The sequence below is a fragment of the Sinohyriopsis cumingii genome, chromosome 18 (assembly GCF_028554795.1).
Source record: "Sinohyriopsis cumingii isolate HCF-2022 chromosome 18, ASM2855479v2, whole genome shotgun sequence".
Classification (NCBI taxonomy): domain Eukaryota; kingdom Metazoa; phylum Mollusca; class Bivalvia; order Unionida; family Unionidae; genus Sinohyriopsis; species Sinohyriopsis cumingii.
In genome coordinates, this window is record NC_142978.1 from 41,931,448 (window position 1) to 41,952,505 (window position 21,058).

Sequence of the window (21,058 nt, forward strand, 5' to 3'; positions counted from 1 at the left end):
GCTGAGAAATATTCATCAAACCTGGTGTAGCGGCGATATGGATATTAATAAGTTTAAGAATTTCTTTAGTCACGCTCAAAGAAACCAGCACGGATTTGTGACAATAAATTTACACGACCCGCGGACACGATACCGTATCGGACTTGATACATTGTATGGTTAACATAAAAATGTTTTTCCTTGGAAACTCATTTCGTAGAGCAGCAGAGGGGGGGGGGGGGTGAACAGACCGACCGTGTCAATGATGACCCGCGGGGGAATAGTTTCAGATTTATTGAAGTAAACCAAGAACGTCAGCGCGCGGATGTTATTGCATTTCCCCGGTCGTCGAAGAGTCTCTCCGAGAGAAATTATTCGACGTTCAGGGATATTTTTTTTTTATTCTGTGGTCGTCATGGAAAGGTTTATCGTCGAAATAAGTAAACCGAAACTGTTTTTGTCTATTCAGTACTATTTTAGTTTCGGTCTGTTCACCCCCTCTGCTGCTTGAAGGGAATTAATAAATTTCAGGCCAACTTTAGTGGTTGGGAGTTTTACTAGCCTTTGTGCTTTGCATACAACTAAAAAGTAGTCTCCCTTTATATATAATCGATTATGGAGTTGCACAATAGATTATCTTACTGGTTCGCTCAACCAACTGATGATCGATTACAATCGACAATTGGAACAACACTAACCATTACATCATTGAAAAATATGGAAGTGATTTTTACCAGACTTATTCCTTTCTATTTGGGGAATCTGTGTAATCTCCTCAACAGGCTCAACTGATCCAACCCCTGAAACAAGAGTAAAATGGATGTGAGCTTAGTTCATGAAGGCAATGGCACGAACAAAACTTATTAAATAAAAAATGTGGTTGTGAGAAGAGGCAAAGTTCACTTGCTGACACATTTCTGATGTAAATATTTCCCTCTAATACAGATTTTACTTACTGTGGATCTATTTTCATGAGTGTAAATTTTTTAAGAAATATAAATTTTCATGGTTCTCAAAAACTGATATTGACGTCAATATTATAAGATAATAAATTGGAAATGGTGCATGCGTTTCTGTGTTTCTGCAGAAGCATCATTGTTTCTTCGCTCTTAAACACTCATTCTGTATCGTTCACGAAATCCATGAAAATTTGCACCCTAAAATAGTCACTATAGATCAATGGCACACTACCATGGCATTCTTAGATATGCTTGCTGGTCTCGAGTTTCCAGGCAACACATAAATTCAGCGGACTGGAACCCCTCAACTAATATGGTGAAATCATCATACCTAAATTTAAAAAAGTTACAAAAACCACTCTGGTGGCCTATGTGGTTACAGCATGTGGGAAGTTGCAGGTTTGAACCCCAGCAGTCATACCAAATACTTATAAAAAGGGTACTAGCAGCTGCCTTGCTTGGTGCTCAGCATTAAGAGGTTAGTGTTAGGACTGGTCGACCCGGTGTCAGGATAATGTGACTGGGTGGGACACGACGCTCTACATGTCTGCAGCATAATGCCCAAGTGCTAGACACCACTATAAATTGCTATACTGCAGACATTATAGCGATATGACTAAAACTGTTTAAGTAAGCACACAAAAAAATCACATAAAAAGCTATAAAATCAAGAGTGGAAGGGAGAGATGGAAACAAAACACTAGCGAGCTGTAACCTTGACAACGAAGATGGCTGTCCGAAAGTTACACACAATTTCATTATTACTCACAAACTTATTAAGTTTCTTTTCTTAATTTCAAATGATTTTAAAGTTGTGGTGCAGAAAGATAAAGGCATATTGATTTCACCAAAATAAAACCCTCCACAAATGCTTAGAAAATATAGTATTTACTGAATCTTGCAACTACTGTAGACTGAAAATACAAACTTGTGCGACTTACTCATACATACAAAACTGTCACACAATAATGCCTAAGAAAACAAACAAGAATAGCTTTGCATTCCAGTCCATAAAATTCCTTATGTACACAAGTATTTACATCCAGTAAGTAAATAATCTGCATTATAAATGGTAACAAACAGAGGAAAGAGCCATGATGCCCTGAAATAAGCTTGCTAGACTTGTGAACAAAAGGGTAATCGGACTATTAGATAAGCCTGGATAGAGTACCAGACCTGCCAACCCTGACGAGTCCATCTCAGTAAGGCAGTTGATTTTTTTCCATAAGATTGACCAGTTTTCAGTGAGGTGTAACAAAATATCAAGAACTGCTACTGTAAAGCTGGAAAACTGAATTAAAAGTTAGATGAATAGACTTTAGTTACCATATAGTATAGTTGCACAAACTTTAGTTCCAAACCTTATGCATCTCATTGGCACATTGCTATCTCTCAACTTGACGTAATTCTTGGAAATTCTTTTCCATTTCACATGATGATGGCAATCATATCTCCCGCCATGAGACATACTGAAATTGGCACATGATGTCCAATAAATGTAATTGTGTCCTTTCCACCTTTCATTCATAAGAATCTGAATACTCCTTTTCATTCTTCTGTGTTGATTATTAACACTTTTCAGGAAGCTTATTTTCCCTACCATCTTAAACATGCACAGCTTTCTGGGCGCCATTTTTAAAAATTCAGTAATCAACAGTTTGTGCAGATGCTTCACATAAACAAATATGTACAGTTTAAAGCATCTGTGGTGCTGCTGTAAAGTTAGTCTGGTTCCGTGACTAATTTGACTAATTCTAAGATGAAACCTGGCCCCAAATAAAACAGGGATGAACCAATTATCCAGATTTTTTTCCCCAACGATCATCTGTAGATTTTGTTAGTATGCCATAAGTCCATATTTTAAGGGCAATTTCCGTAAGACTTGCAGCAAAATCATAAGAGTTGGCAGGTCTGGAGTACTGTGGTGATTATTGGGCATGGTACTTTACTCCATTGGCCTTTGAAATAAATAGCCTACTTTTATTAATGTGACCTTAAAACACCAAAATCAAACCCATTTATAGAAGGTTAGCAAAGTAAAAACTGGTCCTTTAAAAGTAAACTTGAATAGAACCAATGATCCCATCTATATATTGCCCTGATGAAAATTAAACAAGTTACATGTAAATCAGAATTTTCTTATGTCTTCAATTCCCGAGGAATCCAAATCCCTACCTTTAGCTTGTTCCTGCTGGTTAACCTCCTGTGCAATACCCACAGACATCTTTGCACGCTTTACATCCATCATTTGTTTGTAACTGTACAGCGCTTTCCTGACTGTTGCCACTTTGGGTGATCTGATTGGCAAATTGTGCACCTCAGATTCTGTCAGGGCTGAAAGGTCGCCTATTGTGTGGATGTTTCGAGCTCTTACGAGCTGGCCCAGACCCCTGGACCTAAAAGTAAAAAGATGCATTGTACAGCCTGCTATGAGGTGTAGACAAGAGTTACAGAATTTAATTTGCAAATAGTAAAGGACTGTGATATGACCACAAACCTAGCAAACAAGAGATTATGACACCTGGTCCTAATGGGGTTGGTGAATGGGTATCCTGAAACAACGTTTCTAGACAAAAGATATCCATAGTAAGTCAGTTGGCATAGAATCTAATTCATAATCAAAGGTTCGCTACTAGCCCAGGTCGGCTTCTTTGTCGTGACCTTGGGAAAGGCACTAGTTCCCATTTCTTCAGCATGATATAGCCATATAAAGTGAAAGTACCATTCAAAACCTTCTACTTCATTGTCTGCTTTTTCTTTTAAATGCAAAAGTTATGTGTTAAATAGACAATCTGTATTAAGCATGCATGTATTCACTTATGTACATATAGGGTTTAAGAGCATGTCAGCCCAATCCAGCTATACGCAAGGTTAGTAGCATATTTCTTTCAAAATTTTCAAGTTTTTTATTTATTTAGGTTTTTCAAGGTTCAAGGTTCAAAATCATGTTTTTCAAGGTGCATTATTACATTAATTTTAAAAGATACGTAAACACAAGTTAATACTTACTATTATTCCATACGAGGAACATTTCTTGCAAACTTATTTTTTTAAAAACAAAAATAAAACATGAAGTCAGTAGTATGATCATTGATATCTTTCCCATTAATATTAAACATCCTACATCTGGGAATTAGAATAATGTAGTCACTGAACAAAATATCAGTATATTCTGTTTACAAAGTCCAAAATATTTTAGAGTGAATTTTTCAGTTCTTGTAGCTTGTCATCAAGCTATTTTTCAAGAGCTCTAAGTTTTGCAATTTTGTCCTTTTCAAGCTTTAACAAATTATTTTGATATCGTGATGAAGGAAATTTTCCTACTGATCTTTGCTTCCAATGCATAGTCGTCAGCAGCAGCTGTTGTTGTCTCAATGTCTTTTTTAGTACCTTCCTTTCTTCTTCACTCATCCCCATAAACAAAAAGACGGTAAAGATATTTGTGTTTCATATTATCGCTTATTTAAAAACAACATATGGATATTTTAAACTATTTCATATTAGATATATTAATATCTTGAAATCAAGACTTAGACAAAATAACATTAGCAAAATTAGGATAAGTAAAGTATTTTGGGGTTAAACATCAAATTGACGAAGATTGTAACGAGATGCAGTTGAGTGCTAAAACTGTTAGTTTGGGTGGAACAGTAGCCAAGTATAAGAAAGTGTATGATGCCCTGCTTAGTGTTTGGAATAAAGCCTTTCCTCGAATTGCCAAAATTCAATCTCACTCTAATGGACAAACGAGAGCTATTTGCCATAGATGTAAAGAATTTGTAAAATGCAAGACATCCACTTGTTCTTTTCATCTGTAAATTTAGCCACTTCAGTTATGCCGAATATGCTTATGGGAACTGCAACGTTTGCTGGTGGTACTCCTATTTTTACCCAAAAAGAAGTCCTGGACTCCTAGTTTAAAAATCTTGGCAAGACCTCTGATGACATTAGACATTTCACAAGAAAAATCCTTTATTTATATTAAAAGAAGTATTTTTAGTACCTCTGATTCTTGTCACACAATGCATACCATAATAATATTAATTTAAAACAAAATGTTGGGTTCACAAACATTGCAATTCTTTCGACCAATCAGCAATCTTCACTTTGTTTCACAATACAGCTCATTCAAAATGGATGTCTGACTACAACGGATTTGTTTAGTACACAATTTCAGTGTAAACTGTGGAAAGATATTAATCTTTCAAATGTAAATTAGCAACATTTCTTCAAGTCAAAACTAATGACATACTTATAGAAATAAATTCTGACATCTTTGCTCTTGTGTGACAATATATTATGAAAGCAGAAGTCATGAAAACACCAGTAACCTGGGGCAAGAATATCACAGCCACGTGTCCAGCTCAGGCAGCTTGCTGAAAAGAACTGTTTGTCCACAATTAAAAGACACCTACATCACTGGATGGTGTCAAGGTAAACATGAACACCATTAGAAAATCAATGGCTAGGCGTGCAACTACAATTTCTCCTAGTCAATTAGTATAAATTTGTAAAATTTCTGTCTTAGTATGGTTTTTATCCCACTGTCATCACTGAAAATATTAAGACTTTCATGATGTCAACCTATTTTAATATAATTTGGGTTGGGTACCATTTTTTTACGTTTTGTTTTTTTGGTGGGGTTTATTTTTTTAAAAAGTAGTTTAGTGGAAGTGTACTGTGCCAAGAAAGATGACAGGGTGAGTAAATCTTGGATTTCACTATTTCAGGGACAAGTGCTTAGAAATCATTTTCAAACTGAGCCCTGTAAAATCTTAAAAATTATACCAAATATATAAAGTAACAAATATAAAACTCTAAAAATACTGGGTCAAATTATATTTTTATTACAAAAACTGAATTTTATTTTAAAATGGAGTTCACAAAAGGAAACGTCTTTCTCACACAATGTAAGTCAATATAATGACAAGATTATGTTTCATCATCAGCGAACATGGGAAAGGTATGCATTTTAGTTGAGGTTCGCATTTCTGGAGGTATGTATGGGTAACGTGGTGTATCATATGCAAGCAACACAATACCACCTAAACTGTAGAATTCTTCCATACAAGAAATACCATTCTGCAATGATGTATTTGATCTTCTGTAGCTTGGTCTGGTTTGACTCATTAGATCCAGTCATCTTGATTGCAAGATAGTGTGATAGAACAAAACCAATGTGTCTCTCTGTTCTAGAAAGTACGGAGGATGGAAGAAACTCAATTTACCACCTTCTTGTAATGTCAAGCACTTTTCTGATAGATCATATTCAAGTAATAAATTTAGTAAACTTTGGTACACTACATTTTTTTTCACAAAAACTCATTTTCTTTAAATGCATTTTATTTTTTTAACATTCCATAAAAACTACAGTAATAAAATCTTTGCAGTAAATCACATGTACATAGTGAACATACTGCTCTACTTTTACAAAAATGGTCTTGTCTGTAAGCCTCCAAAATTTATTTTAAAAAAACTCTTCTAACTTACCAAATGGATGATGTCAGCTGGGGAAGGACTTTCTCGATATTTTCTGGACAAGTCAGCAAATCTGGACATATTGGTTCACTGTTGTTCAACTGGGACTCCTGTGTACTCTGATACGAATTCTGACTTTGGGTTGGTTGAAAATCCTTTCTTCCACTGCTAGAAGGGGTAAGACTACAAGGATCTGAGAAAGGAATGTCTCTTTTGCTGATGCTTAAAGATGTTGGGGTATCTGATTCTACTGGAGTGGTGAAAGCTGTACCAACTAAAATCTGAAATGTGGAAATGAATCACTTCACAGTCAGATATAAAATTACGACTTGTAATACAATTTTGCATATTCTACAACTACAGTGTGAAACTTGCAATGCTGCCCCCGCTCCCACCAAGAGCTGTAAAGAAATGGTGTGCACTGAGGAAAATCAAGCACTCCTGGAGGTGCAAGTGTCTGTTTTGAGGTATCGCTAGTTGCGAAGTCTAGACTCGATATTAATGTGTGTGATCCTGTAGCTATCAACACTTCATGTCTGCGTGTGTGATTAAGATTTTTAACGTAGCTTTAACAATTTTTCATTTGTATCACTACAATGTCTGCAGTGTGGCAGTTTATAGTAATGTGTAGCACTGGGGAATCATGCTGCAGGCATGTAGCATGATGTCCCACCCAGTCACTTTATCCCAACACCATGCCAAACAGTCCTAACATTAACCTGTTAATGCCGAGTGCCTAGCAAAACAGCTGTTAGATCAACACTTCATTCTCAGAATTATCAAGATTAATCTGAACTAAAAGCAGATATATTTCAATAATGGCATCCAGAAACATTTCCTGATGATGGGATTAACAAAAGTGTTGCTGAAATGTCTTTAAATGCAATGAATTGCCATCACCTGTGAGTACAAAGTTAAATCTCTGCAGGTCTAAACAGTCTGAAGTGTCCACATTTAAGGAAAAGAAAATATGAATCAGTATTTTGGATATTTTTGTAGCTGGATGAATGTCTACAAAATAGGCGGATTTTCACGACTTGCATTGTAAAAGAAATAGCAAACAACACAATTCCTACAAACATCTTTCACATCTACAAACCTTATCAGTTGTTGGTGCGGCTTTTGACTCTAAGTTCATGATGACTGTAGACAATGGTTGGCATCCCTCATCTTGTACAATATTGATATTATCATCGGAAACCTCCACCAGTGGTTCTGCAAAGGACACCCTTCTCTGCTGCAAGAATAAAATATCAATTTTATTGTTGTTGTTGTGAATTTTTTTACGCAAGTGCAACTTGCACACCCAGCAGATAACAAACAAATCTTTTAACTACAGATGTCATTTCATCCAGTTTTATCCCAACTGATTTATTATTTTTGGAAAATACATAAAAAATATATTCTGAATTTAAAAAATATATACCCCCATTTAAATTCAAGAACTTCCCAAGGGCAAGACCAACTTTATTGAAATTCAAGCTATTATTATGGAAACCAACTAATCACAAATTCAAGGAGGTTGTAAAAACGGTAGCCAAGCAGGTTTTAAATTTTGCAGTGCGAGTAACCAAGACAATATTTAGTGTTTATATTGACTTGTCAAATTTGATGGCATAAATGGGGTTTTTTTGCAGAAGACTAGTCAAACTAAATTTATGGGGAGATATGAAAACATTTCTTTGGAGCCTTTCTCCACAATCAAAAGTGCATCTTTTCTGATTTAATTTTTGCTCTGCATCAAGGGCTGATTAATTAATTACAGAAGGTAATTCAACCATGTTGTAAAAATGTACACAAAAATCCACCCAAAAAAGCACACCTGATTCGCTTAAGAGCCATACTGGTACACCAGTGCTTGCAGGCTTGATGCAAAAGCAGTTTCAGTTGTTAGAAAGGCATCAACTGCAGACCATGTGCAGAATTCAATTTGTACATATGTATTTTTTGGTACACAACAGGGTTTCTAAGGAGACATGAATATTTACAAGTGCATGTGATGTCAATCTGGGGTGCACACAACAACAAAAAAAATCAAAAATATATGGTATGATGAATAGTGGGAATAAATTTGCAACATCTATACAAAAGATATGGGGCAATATTTTACGCAACTTTCAACTGAGTATGTTATACAGGGATGGTCCTGGCTTTTAAAAAGCTGTCGCCAAAAAAATCGCCAACCTCAATATTTTGTCTCCACTTTTCAAAAAGTGTCACCAAAAAAAGTAGTGTACATTTTTCCAAGTGTTAATTTAGTCTATTAATGTAACAGGCAATGAAAATTACAAAAGATGGATTAGTTAATACTTTAATTACAACAAGCATTAACAAAATGTTACAAAGTATTACATGAAGATCCATCACGATTTAGGGCTGCCCACTTGTTGAATGCAGTTTCAAAGTCTAATTTTTCACATCTGTACATGCTGATTCTCATTAAATTCTCGAGAGATGAGATGCAGAGCTTATTTCTGATGTCAGTTTTTATGAGGTTCATCTTACTGAATCCACGTTCAGTCCTCAGTGCTGACAGGTGACACCAGTAGTCTCTCAGCAGCCCCCCCCCCTTATGGCTAGCTTCACAAAGCTTGTAGCGAATTGCTTCCTAAATCCCAAGAATGATCACTGAATGGTGTATAAATTATCTCGACAAGAAAAATAGGATCTCCATTCCCACAAATGAAACTTACATGAGTCAACACCTGGCAATATTGGACTGTATATATAAGCATAAATTCACACCCAATTTAGGGATTCTTTCACTCCTGCATTTTGAGAAATAAATAATTATTATTAATTATGCAAAACTGTTTTTTTTTTTTTTTTTTGCTATTTCTTGTTGCGGAGTTTAAGTCTCTGCAGCCGTAACACGGGACTGATGGCAAAAGGAAAAGATCAATGAGTAAAATGCTGCACTGGCGACAGATGTAATTGTGATTGAGATTTTTTCCATTTGCTTTGTATTTATACACAGTAGTCGGTACTTCAAAGGTTATCAGTTTTCTATGAAGGTTCAGCAAAACTATTGTATTGGTATATGTATAAAAAAAACAGAAGGATTAGCCATACAATTAATTGTATCTGTTCTATTCGCGTCTTCAGAAGTCAGTCAGTTGTAGGTATAGTGCGGTAGCATGACTGACTGTATCGCAGCATACAGTACTCAGCCCAGATGTCAGCATAAGCAGATTATGATGTAACAATGCACTGTAATGATGGGGTTGTCAATAAGAACAAAGGATCGTTTGTGTAACAGATTGATTCCAATGCATTGCTTAGTCAAGTTTGTGGCTTCCTTTCGTTCCGGATTTAAATTTATCCAGTCCAAATCCATGGTTGTATGTACAAATTAAATAACCAAAAAGTATGTCGCCAAAAAAATCACCAGATGGGATATTTTTGTCGCCAATAAGGAAAAAAAATCACAATTTGCGACATTGGCGAAGCCCAGGACGATCCCTGTTATATATGTTCAACCAAAACATGGGAAGGGACTTAGCACTTCTCTGCCCAAGCATACCACCCACCCCCTTCCTTCACTTTCTCTTCCTCTGAACTACAGTAAACATCATTATGAAATCCCAGAACTGACAAACAACTACAGTAATGTTCCAAGAATATATTATACATCACTATAGAAGTAACTCAACCATATAAAAAGTAGGTCAGTGTGACTTAATTTTTATGTTTGACTATAAATTATTCAAGCTGCTATTCAAGCTACCTACCACTTTTGTTTTACTTCTTTCCTTTATAGCCATACAATTAAATATAGCAGAGTCTTCAATCTTTTAGCAGAATTAACAGCTGTTCAAACTTGAGAATACCGCTTTCACTTGTCGAGATTTAAGCGAGAAAAGTCAATTCCGTAAGGCAAACAGAACACAAAAAAAACTTAACTAACCTTTGCGGGTGGGGAAGCAGAATCCACAGCTGCATCTTCACTCAAACGTCGCTTCTTTAAAATGCTGGCACTGGGTGAAGCTGTTGGAGATAGGACCCTTGTAATTCTTATTGGATGAAATTCCACCTGTTTTAATGGTGAAAGTGTTCCTCCAATGGATCTTTTAGCTGAATGCTTCAAAATACTTCTCCTTGCAAATCCTGACGAGTTCCTAAAACATCTTGATCCCATTAGTAACTTGCTATCCGAAAATGCCCTGGAGACCAATTTGTCCATTGGACTGTCACTTGCTTTTCGAGGTGTTTCTTCTAAAACATCCTTATTTTTTATTGAATCAGTCTGATTTTGAGTATGTCTAGCACTTGGTGTACTTGGGGCTTCACATCTTTCCATCACAATCAATTTGTTGCCCTCTTTGAGAATTCCATCAGTTACTTGTGAAACATCTTTCATTTCTTGGTCCAAAATCTTCTCTTTATCTTCTGCAACATTACTGACCATTTCTCCTTCAAGAGACTTCGCATCCTCTTTATCCATTTCCTTGTTTTCATTTAGAACCTTTTCTCCCTTTGGAGTATTTTTTTTCAAAGACAAGCTAAGAGATCTCCTTGATGAAATTTTCATAACCGAGTTCAAATTCTTGTCACGGGTCCTCAGTTTAGCGCCTGAGGACCTCAGCCTTTGTGACATGGGTGAGACTTTAGCCTTCTTGAACTTGCTACTTTTTTTAACTGAAGATTCATTCAGACCTTTTCCAGATGAACCAATCAAACTGTTATTATTGCCGTCTCCTAAGCTCTTCATTTCCTCCTCTTTGTTTGTAGTTTGTTTTTCATAATTACTCTCTACCAATGACTCTATAGCACTGTCATTTTGAGACAAACTTTCATTACACTGACTACTTTTGATTTTTCTTCGTTTTTCAGAGGATAACTTTGCTAGTGGAATTTCATCATCAGAGGAAACAGAACTGTTTATACCCTGGACATCCAGCTTCTCCTTATCTTTGCTTGAATCATTATCCTTCAGTAAAGTAAGACTGACTTCTTCCGCAGTAGTGCTTTTGTTGACACTTGTCTTAGGATTATTATCCCCGGAACTATCAGAATCTAAATTATAGTCTCCTTCATTGACCATTACATCTTTTCCACGTACAAGAGATCTTCTTTGAGCTAGGGCCTTCTTTTGCTTTGTTGTACTCTTCCTTTCAGGTGGCACTAAAGAATTTCGGTTTTCTGGAGTTCTTTCACCTAGCTGTTCTGGACTTTGCATTTTTGTTTGCTTAATCTCCTCATCTTTATCTATGATTTGCTCAATTTCTTCATTACCTCTATCTCTTAACACAGGTTTCATACATCCTTCACGAGACACATCATTTGGGCTACTTCTTTTTGACCTTTTGCCTTGCTGACGAGTCTTGACACTGCTATCTTTGCCTTTCATTACAGCATCGTCTGTACATTTACTTCTAGGCACATTTGTAGATGAAGTCTTGTTGCCAGTTTCAAGTTTCTTCTTTGCATCGGGTGCCCCAATCTGCCTCTTTTTATTAACTTCCTGCCTTGTCCCAGCATTCTTCTGAGGTGTCAATTGTTTCCTCTTTCTAACTTGCTTCTGGGAATTTTCATACAAAGTTGATTTCTCAAGTGGGTCATACTCCTTGATGTCTACACTTAGTAGTCCCTCACTTTCAGAAAGACCATCTGATGTGTTCTGATGTGAATCATCACCTTGTGAATGGGACTTTTCTGGTCTAGGAGAAATAAAAGCAGGATCTTTCATGGTATCATGCTGAGAAGGATCATAGTCCTCATGCGCTCCATTCGCAATGAATCCATTCTCCATAAAAGTATCCCTCTTTTCTGGCTCTTTCTCCATCGGCTTTAACTGCAAGTCAACATCACTGAACAGAATTTCAGAATTTGGATTTAACTTTTCTCCATTTTCTTTGTCCTCATTCTCAGAGTTAATTTTAAGTAAGCTTTGGCTCTCAGAGTTTGACAACTTTGGAATGGAGTCCACTTCCATAAGTTCTTGGGAAGGAACAAGTTCAGTCAGGACTTTATTAGGCTCATTGCCAGAATCTGATTCACTTGAAGGAACAAATTCCTGTGACTGTAGGATTGGATCATTCTGATTTTCTTCCAGTGGCTTTATTTCTGAGAAATCGTCATGCTCATGACTGTTCTCCTCGATGTTTTGGTTCTGAGATTGTACATTTAATTTTTTAGATGTGCTGCTAGACTTGCTTTCCTTATCTCTACTGGAAGGACTGTAATGGAGTATTTCTTCATTTGTCAACCTCTTTAATTTTAAAACAGGAGTACCTGATGATTTTAGTGAACGAACTGGTGAGCCTGGCACTAGGTTTGAATCCTCTATTACATCTGTCTCAACATTTTCTTGACTAGAAAATAGTTTCCGATTGCTAACATTTTTGCTTTCATGAAAGAAGCCATTCTTTTTGGGAGGAGTCTCGTCAATGGTAGGCAAGTCATGATGCACACCAGACCCTCCTCCACATCCACGTTTGCTTGGCGACTGGGTCTCTTCGACAATGGCCACAGACTCAACAGTCAATGTATTGGTAACTGGGACAGAATTGGTTTTATTGTCAAGCTCCTTCCTAGGTGAGTGTATGATCCATTTATCTAGATTACTCTCGTTTTCGTTTGCTTCCTTCTTCTGCCTTGACCTTCGAGGAGACTTCACTTGTGAAGTCTGTCGTCGTGTAGACGACCTCTGAGGTGAGTTGACCCTGTTACCCATTAGAGATTTTCTTTCTGGTGATTGTGATCTTTGTGCAGGAGATTCGCTCAATTCACTCAGTTTCTGAGACCAGCTTAGCAGTGGATCCAATGTTTTCTCTTTTACATCCTGCTCATCACTACCAGTTTTTGACGACTCATATGTATTTCCTAAAGCTCCAAGCAAATTCTGTGGTATTGACTTATGTAATGGAGACAGACTTTCAAAAATATTCCTTCCAGTAGAGAAAGATTTGGGACTTTCCTCCCTTTCTACTTCTGTAGATGCAGTAGTTCCAAAAACTCTCTCACTTTTCTCAGATGAGGAATCTCCTAGAGAAAAAAACGCTCGAGTGAAGCCATCAGTATGATCATCAGAAGGGGGCGATTTTTTGGTAGATATCTCTTTCTTAGTTTCTCTTTGGTCAGACTGGGTACCTAGACTTGAATAGTCAGCACTATGAGTAGATTTTCCTGACATCTCACCCAACTCCATGTCTGCAAATCGTACAGTCTTTTGCCTCATCTGATATTTATTTTCCTGACTGTTGGGGGATTTTTCAGACTTCTCACTGTCAATAATAATTGGTTCGGACTCATTCACTGCCTGCAAAAGAGTATGGATAGTCACTTGATTAAACCCTCATTTGTGCATTAGAGACCACCAAATTTTTTAATTTATTTTTACTCAATCTGATCCTAGTTCAAACACATTGGGGATTTTTTTATTCAATCTTGCAACCCTCATATGTTTGGCATAATACTGGCAAAACTACCCTTCCTCACCATAAAAAATGCTCCCATTACTACAATGAAAGGAATATTATCAAACATAACTTAATGACTTTGGCATGATATACGCTGCATATTTTATGCAAACAAAATGACTGAAAATTCAATACAAAACTTTTCAATGTCTTAAATGTCATATTATGCATTTAGTTCCAAGATATCGGCGTATTGCTCCTGCTGTTAAGGGCATTCCATGTTTTGTGACAATGTTTTCAATTCATGCAAGCTATGCTATTGGGCAAACTCTCCGGACATTCTGTGCATATCTGAAATTATAGTACTTGATCACTATGAAAACACTCTATTTGGAGCCATATAACAAAACATACCCTGCACTGATATTATTCACTAACATGTTTAATGCATTCTAAAATTCATGAATAACATTTTGTTGATCAAGACTGTTTTGCATGGCAAGTTAATCCTTGTGGTGTTAACAAAATACTCCACCAAATGTATAAAAAAATAAAATTAAAGATAAATATATAATAAAAGCAACTGTTTCAAACCAGGGAGTAAAACTGTTTATGAAATAAATTTTTATCAAGAGTTCCAAAGTTCACAGGTTTTCCCCGTCAGAATCCAATCACTTTAAATGTGCCAAAAGACACTGTAAGGCTGTCAATTAAAGATGTGCATTCCATTTGGTCCTATGTAAAGCTCTCCATTATTATCATGCCCTTCAGTAAAATGATATTCCATATATAATGCAATACCGCTATGAATCCCATGATCAAAATTAAACCAATATATCTTAATTGATCAAATGTATGACAATACGGGTTTACAGAAAGCAATGTGAAACTTGGTATTATGTCTTGATATCCTTGCAAAAACATTATTTGACAAAACTTGTCATCCACACTAAGTTTGTTACATACACCCTTCTCACTGTATCATAGTTTGTTACAGAACATGGTCACTGACCCCACCTAATGTGTTAGAATAAGGGAGAGATGAAAACCTAGGTTTCAAATTGGGGCCATAGTTTTTAGGTCTATTCTAGAAACTCAGGATCACCTTTACTTCTAAAAAGAACCAGCTGGGATTTAAGAAAGACATGAAAGTTGAGCTTGCAAATATATGAGCAATTTTTTAAAATTTGTCTAATTGTTTAACTATTTTGAAGAAACTGGCATGAATACTGTAAACGCACATTCTACAATACAGCCTATATATTGCTTGAGGGATTCACTATGGCACTGTTACAGAACACTGTTTCACCTGTTTTTGTTGTCAGGTATTTTGGTGATCTTGGTTATTATTAATTTGTTTCCAATTTAAAGAATAACAATTTTAACTTTGCTTAACTGCATTATGTTGGCATGAGTAAACAATAATATAGCGAACATAAATTAGTTTCTGTCAAGCCTTTCATTCTAAAGAAATCAAAATAATCAATTGCAATCAAGATAGCAATCTATATTCATGTTATACAAAGTAAACATTTCCTATCACATTATAAAGAAAACAATAAATACAAAGTATTTTACAATCTTATCTTGCAAAGAAAAAAGTAGAAACCCTGAATGAATCTATGCCGATAAAAACCAAAAACTAACAGGATTTTTCACAACAACCTAAACTCTTCAAGACAATTTGGTTAAAAAATCCAATATTTAATAAGTCTGAATTACAAAAGAGTTGATTTAAATTCTGACATTGGGACCTTCGAATTATATAGCACTGTAAAAACAAGGATTGAATTTTATGTAAAATCAATATGTCTGCTTGTAATGCTGTAAACCAGTCCTCAAACCTGTACCTATACTCACAGGGGCTCGTATCTTTTTTAATATATAACACAAGGAACAACAGTCTCCCATTATTCCTTAGACTAAAAATTTGACTTAAAAGCAATGACAGTCCATTTTCTAGTCTGGATTTATTCCAAATATTACCACTCATTTTCATATTAGGACATTTTATGTTGGGGTGTGGGGCCTAACAAAAAATTGGAGTTTGCCACAACCATGAGGTAGTGGCATATGGCAGCTCTTTACCAGTGAGCCTAGCAAACTAAATCATGTTATATCTAGTCATACCACCATGAAATCAATATGAAAATTGGTTTATTCTGCTTGAAACATCAAGTATTATAATAATTGTCTTTAATCCGCTGACAGACGAGACAAAACTACAGCATTGATGAGACCTGACCTGGTATTCACCAGCTGCATTACAAGTCACATGACCACAAATCTCAACCTACAACATAGGAGGTCCAATAGTCACATGATATCAACATCACACCCTTACAGAAATTCACAATATTCAAGTTATATACCTTTTATGAAAACCCAAAAGGACATACAATTTTTGAAGTATTTATTCTGAGAACAAAGATCAGAAACCCACTGCTCTTGCAGTAACCTGGAAAAAGCCAGATTCAACAAGCAGAACACACATGCCAAAACAGTAGTTATGTGAGACAACAAAACCATCGCTGGACTTTTCTGAAAGGTGCACATCTGGATTAAGGCCAAGCTGTATAATCTGTAACCCATATTACACCATTTTTATTCTTTCTCCTCAAATACAAACATCATTTGGGGCCCTGAGTGGCCGAGTGGTCTAAAGCGCTCTCCATCATGGATCACTGCCATCTCACCTCTGTGTGGGTTCGAGTCTAGGATTCAGCCAATGTGGGTATGTGAGAAAGCTTGCCAATAGCTTTTCGTGGGTAGGTGGTTCTTCCCAGGTTCTTCCTCCACCATTATTGCTGGCCGCCATGCATTGCCTATCGTGAGCTGAAAAATGGCGTTAATCCCAACAACAACAACAAACATCATTCAAGAGTGAAAATTTCATCACAGTGACCTGTTTTTGAAAGGTCATGCTTCTCTCTACATACCAATCGTCATGGGTGCAAAAGAGTCCAAGATGCTGAGAGTGCAACAAAATGAATTTATTTTAAAAATAGTCACTCAAACATAAAAATTAGGTCACATTGACCTACGTTTTATTGGTTGAGTTACTTCTGTTGTGATGTATCCATATGCCAAATTTGATGTGTAGATGTTATAGTAGTCAAGTTACTGAGGCTACTGGGAACAAACAGCTCAAAATATAAAAGTCACTCACATAAAAATTAGATCACAATGATCTAGCTTTGTCATGGCTTTGTTACTTTCCCTGAATTGCATGTATAAGCAACTTTTCACAAGTACTTGTAAAAAATGTGTCCAAGATACTGAAAGTATAATGCATTATCAGCCTAAAATACAAATTTCACTCAAGCTTACAAATAAAATCACAATGACCTTGTTTTGGTAAGGAAGAATTAATCCCCTATAATGGAAACACATAGTTTTCATCAGTGTAGGTGAAATAGGGTTCAAGATATTTTGGGTATAATGAATGACCAATTGAAAACCTAAACAAATAGGTAAAACACTACATCCCCCTCTGAACTTTAAAGTTGAAGAAAGAAATAATGTTGCAAATTTCTCAACAGTTGTAGCTCTCAAAAATTTATTTACATTAGTACCGTTTCAGATTTAAACAATTTTTTACATACCTGATTACTAGATGTTTTATTAGGAATCTGGGTTCCAAAAACTATCACAGAGTCTGTGGTGGGAGTTGGAGTGCTGAAATACAGAAAAACAAATAATTCCTCCAGTTAGATGGTGGGGTGAATGGTGTCAAAACAGGATGGCATGTCAATTCTCAGTAAATGTTAAACATCAATACAGAGAAGATAAAAAATTTTGAAGCAGGAAAGTATGAGCTGGTCTCAAATTCAATAAACATCTATTACAAAAATTCCTTATGTTAAGATTTTTAATTATCATTCTTACAGACTTGTTGGTAACAATAATTTAAAAAAAAAATAAGATTCAGCCAGCATCAGGGATTGAAATACAATAAAATATTCAATTTTTCTTTATGGTAATTCCAAGGAAACAGAATTCCTCAGCTTTTTTTTGGGGGGGGGGATAAGAACAAAAAGGTTTCCATGTTTTAAATTTTAAAAGTAAAAATCCATTTTGCATCTTTTCAGCTGTCTTTGCCTTGGATTATATTGATACTGTGTAAATTATTATAATTATGTAAATTTGAATTTGAGAAAAGTTGAGAATTTTAGTGGAACAAGTATGCCAAACTGCATTTTCATCATTTCAATCCAACATTTATCATAAGTGGGAAAGTGAGAATATCCCGACAACGAAATGGAACTCAACTAGCAAAGCAATACTCCTGCGGCTAATGAGAATCTAGTCTTCCTTTTTACTTGCAGTCTTTTCATGTGTGCGTTTTTATATGAATGGGACAGTGAGAGGACAAAGGCTGTCATTTATTATCCCCTGAAATGAAATCAATCTTTTCAAGCACTGACAGGGACAAAGTTAGTTTTGTTAAATCAGAATTGCTGAGAAATATTCCTGGAGTCCAATGATTGCAACTGGGGAAGGAACTAAGTTTCCAACAGTATAATTACTGAGGATATGTTTGTGGGTCTAAAAAAAATTCAAAAGATTGACAAAATTGGGTTATTATCAGGAAGCAATGTCAATTCAGATATGAATGGAAGGAAAGTTTCTTTTTTTCATACGAAACGTATGATCATTATTTACAAACCACTTTGGGGCCCTGAGTGACTGAGTGGTCTAAAGCGCTCTCCGTTACGGATCACTGCCATCTCACCTGTCTGCATGGGTTCGAGTCTAGGATTCGGTTAACGTGGGTATGTGAGAAAGCTCGCCAGTAGCTTCTCGTGGGTCGGTGGTTCTTCCCGGGGTTTCCAGGGTTCTTCCTTCACCATTAATACTGGCTGCCATGCATAGCCTATCGTGTGCTGAAAAATGGCGTTAAACCCCACAACAACAACAACTACAAACCACTTTAAGGTGACTTTTTGTTGTACATATGTTATGTTTATTAACAGAACACTAAACTAGAAATTATACTTGTAAAATGCATATATAAATCTCAACAAGCAAATTGGTACTAACATAGTGATATTAATGTGCTCTGCATCCGAAAACATCAACAAAAGGTCCTAAGTTCAAAATTTTTAAATAATGAAAAATCACAATAATAGCAGGCAATTTATGTATGTATATAAAGAGGCAAACCAACATTTTTGGCTTCATCAAAAAGTTTTTAAAATCTGAAATCTGAAAGACTGCTATAATGACCTGAAAATCTAACCAGGTAACTTACATATGCACACATATAAATCTTCAAAATTTCCTTTTTCTTCACAAAGTACTTGCTGAATGATGACAACAAAATCCAAAATGTATATAAAAATAAATCAAAAGCATAATTGTTACAAAATCTAACAAGGTCATCTACTGGATACCATAATCCAGGTTCTAACACTGCTATTCTTTTACCCCAAAAAGGTATTCAGAAGTGTGTGGATGTATAGATATACAAAAGAGAAAAGGTTGATTAAAATTTGCCCAACAGTACATCTGCAAATTTTTATTAAAAAAATAAGCGTTTTTACAAAGTATGGATTCAGTATTACTTTGATTCAAATTTGCCAAACAGTAAAATGTTTTAAAGAAATGTAGATTCTGAATTAATGTGTGAAATGAGTTAAATATACTCACTCGGACTGTGTATCTGTGTTAAATGGCAACATCAAGGAAGCATCCAGTGAGTGTTCAAGTGTATTGTACATTGCAGGCAATGCTCTGAAATCAAACAAAATTACTAAACAGGACCATCAATATTGCTGTCAATGGTCAAACTGCTTATGTAAGGTGAAGTGGATAGAATGTTGGCATACCTCCATGTTACTTTGATGTAATGTGGCTGACATTTCTTTGGATATTGTACTTTTGGAAATTGTACATGATCAAGGCACATTGCTAACTAAAATGACTGCTCCCTTGCACTAAAAAAAGCAGCCTGAATCAGCCTAAAATACACTATCTTTAACACCTATTAAAATAGGGAAAATGAATTTTGCCCAATTAGACAGTACCAGCTTCTGAAACTGCAATTAATGAATTACCAAATATATAAAATGTACAGAAAGTTATCAGCTCTTTGTTTACCACTTTACCTTTGAAGTTCAGGAAGTGAATACGACCAAGTGGAGCAAGCACTTTTTTGAAAGGTGCACATCTGGAGTAAGGCCAAGCTGTATACTCTATAACCCATATTACACCCATCAATCGTACACCAAAATAAAGGGAATTAAAGGCTCTTTGAACAATACAAGGTCTTTTTTAAATAGCCAGTACAAACAGTGAGGAAAGCCAGGGAAATTCTTTTTCTTTAAAATTCTAACCCTATGCAAAATACGAAACTGTAGAGCACCACCTAAGGCAGTTGATGTTTTACTGATGTTCAACCAAGTTTTAGTAAAGTGCAACAATATATCATGTATTGCTATCGTCAAGCTGTAAAACATACACCGAGACCGAGGCAGTTACATTATCTACAAATTTATTTTTTTTAAATACCTCCAGAACAGTTTCACAAACTGCAGTTCAATATCATAAAGAGTTCAATGGCTTGTTATATCTCTTAACCTGATGTTTTCCTTGGGGGTTTTCCATTTAAATTTCATGTAGCAGCAATCTCCAACCACGAGACATACTCAAATCAACACAAGATGTCCAATAAATGTATCTGTTGTCCTTCCTGCTTCCCCTCCCCCAAGAATCTGAACATTCCTTTTTATTCTACTATACTATTAAAACTATTTAAAAGGGCATATTGTACTTTTTGTTCTGATCATGTATGCATTTTCAGAAAATTCTAGAAGCAACAGCTCAATCCTGCAAACATTTTGCATGAAAAGCTACATGCAGTTAAAGTGTCTGAAGTAAGTTTGTCTGGTTCCCTGAACAATTCCACTGAATCTAACATGAAACCCAGCACTGAATTGAACACAGACAAGCCAGAGTCCAGATTTTACCAAAATAATCGTATTTCCTTAATTTTTATTTCCATTCCGTAAGTGCATATTTTAAGTGTAATTTCCACAAGTCAAATCATAAGAGTTGGCAGGTCAGCATCACTGTGAATTGTTTTGTGTGTGACTTTACCAGACATTTAAGACTGGCAACTTGCTTATCACACTGTGTGACGATTATCACTGTGAATTGTTTTGTGTGTGACTTTACCAGACATTTAAGACTGGCAACTTGCTTATCACACTGTGTGATGATTATCTCTGTGAATTTTTGTGTGTGACTTTACCAGACATATAAGACTGGCAACTTGTT

At 35.8% G+C, this 21,058-nt stretch overlaps 1 protein-coding gene across 1 annotated transcript in view; it reads right to left on the reverse strand.

Annotated features, from left to right (window-relative positions):
- Positions 1 to 684: 684 nt before the first annotated feature.
- The window catches only part of LOC149776489 (uncharacterized), a 79,228-nt gene continuing 58,854 nt past the window's right edge, over positions 685 to 21,058 (reverse strand). Inside the window, exons 26-32 of the mRNA XM_089941311.1 lie at positions 19,430 to 19,513; positions 17,383 to 17,455; positions 10,324 to 13,677; positions 7,516 to 7,653; positions 6,429 to 6,697; positions 3,114 to 3,334; positions 685 to 779 (exon numbers count right to left, since the gene is read on the reverse strand). Of these exons, the coding sequence (XP_089797437.1) occupies positions 685 to 779; positions 3,114 to 3,334; positions 6,429 to 6,697; positions 7,516 to 7,653; positions 10,324 to 13,677; positions 17,383 to 17,455; positions 19,430 to 19,513 (4,234 nt within the window). The remainder of the gene's footprint in view (positions 780 to 3,113; positions 3,335 to 6,428; positions 6,698 to 7,515; positions 7,654 to 10,323; positions 13,678 to 17,382; positions 17,456 to 19,429; positions 19,514 to 21,058) is intronic.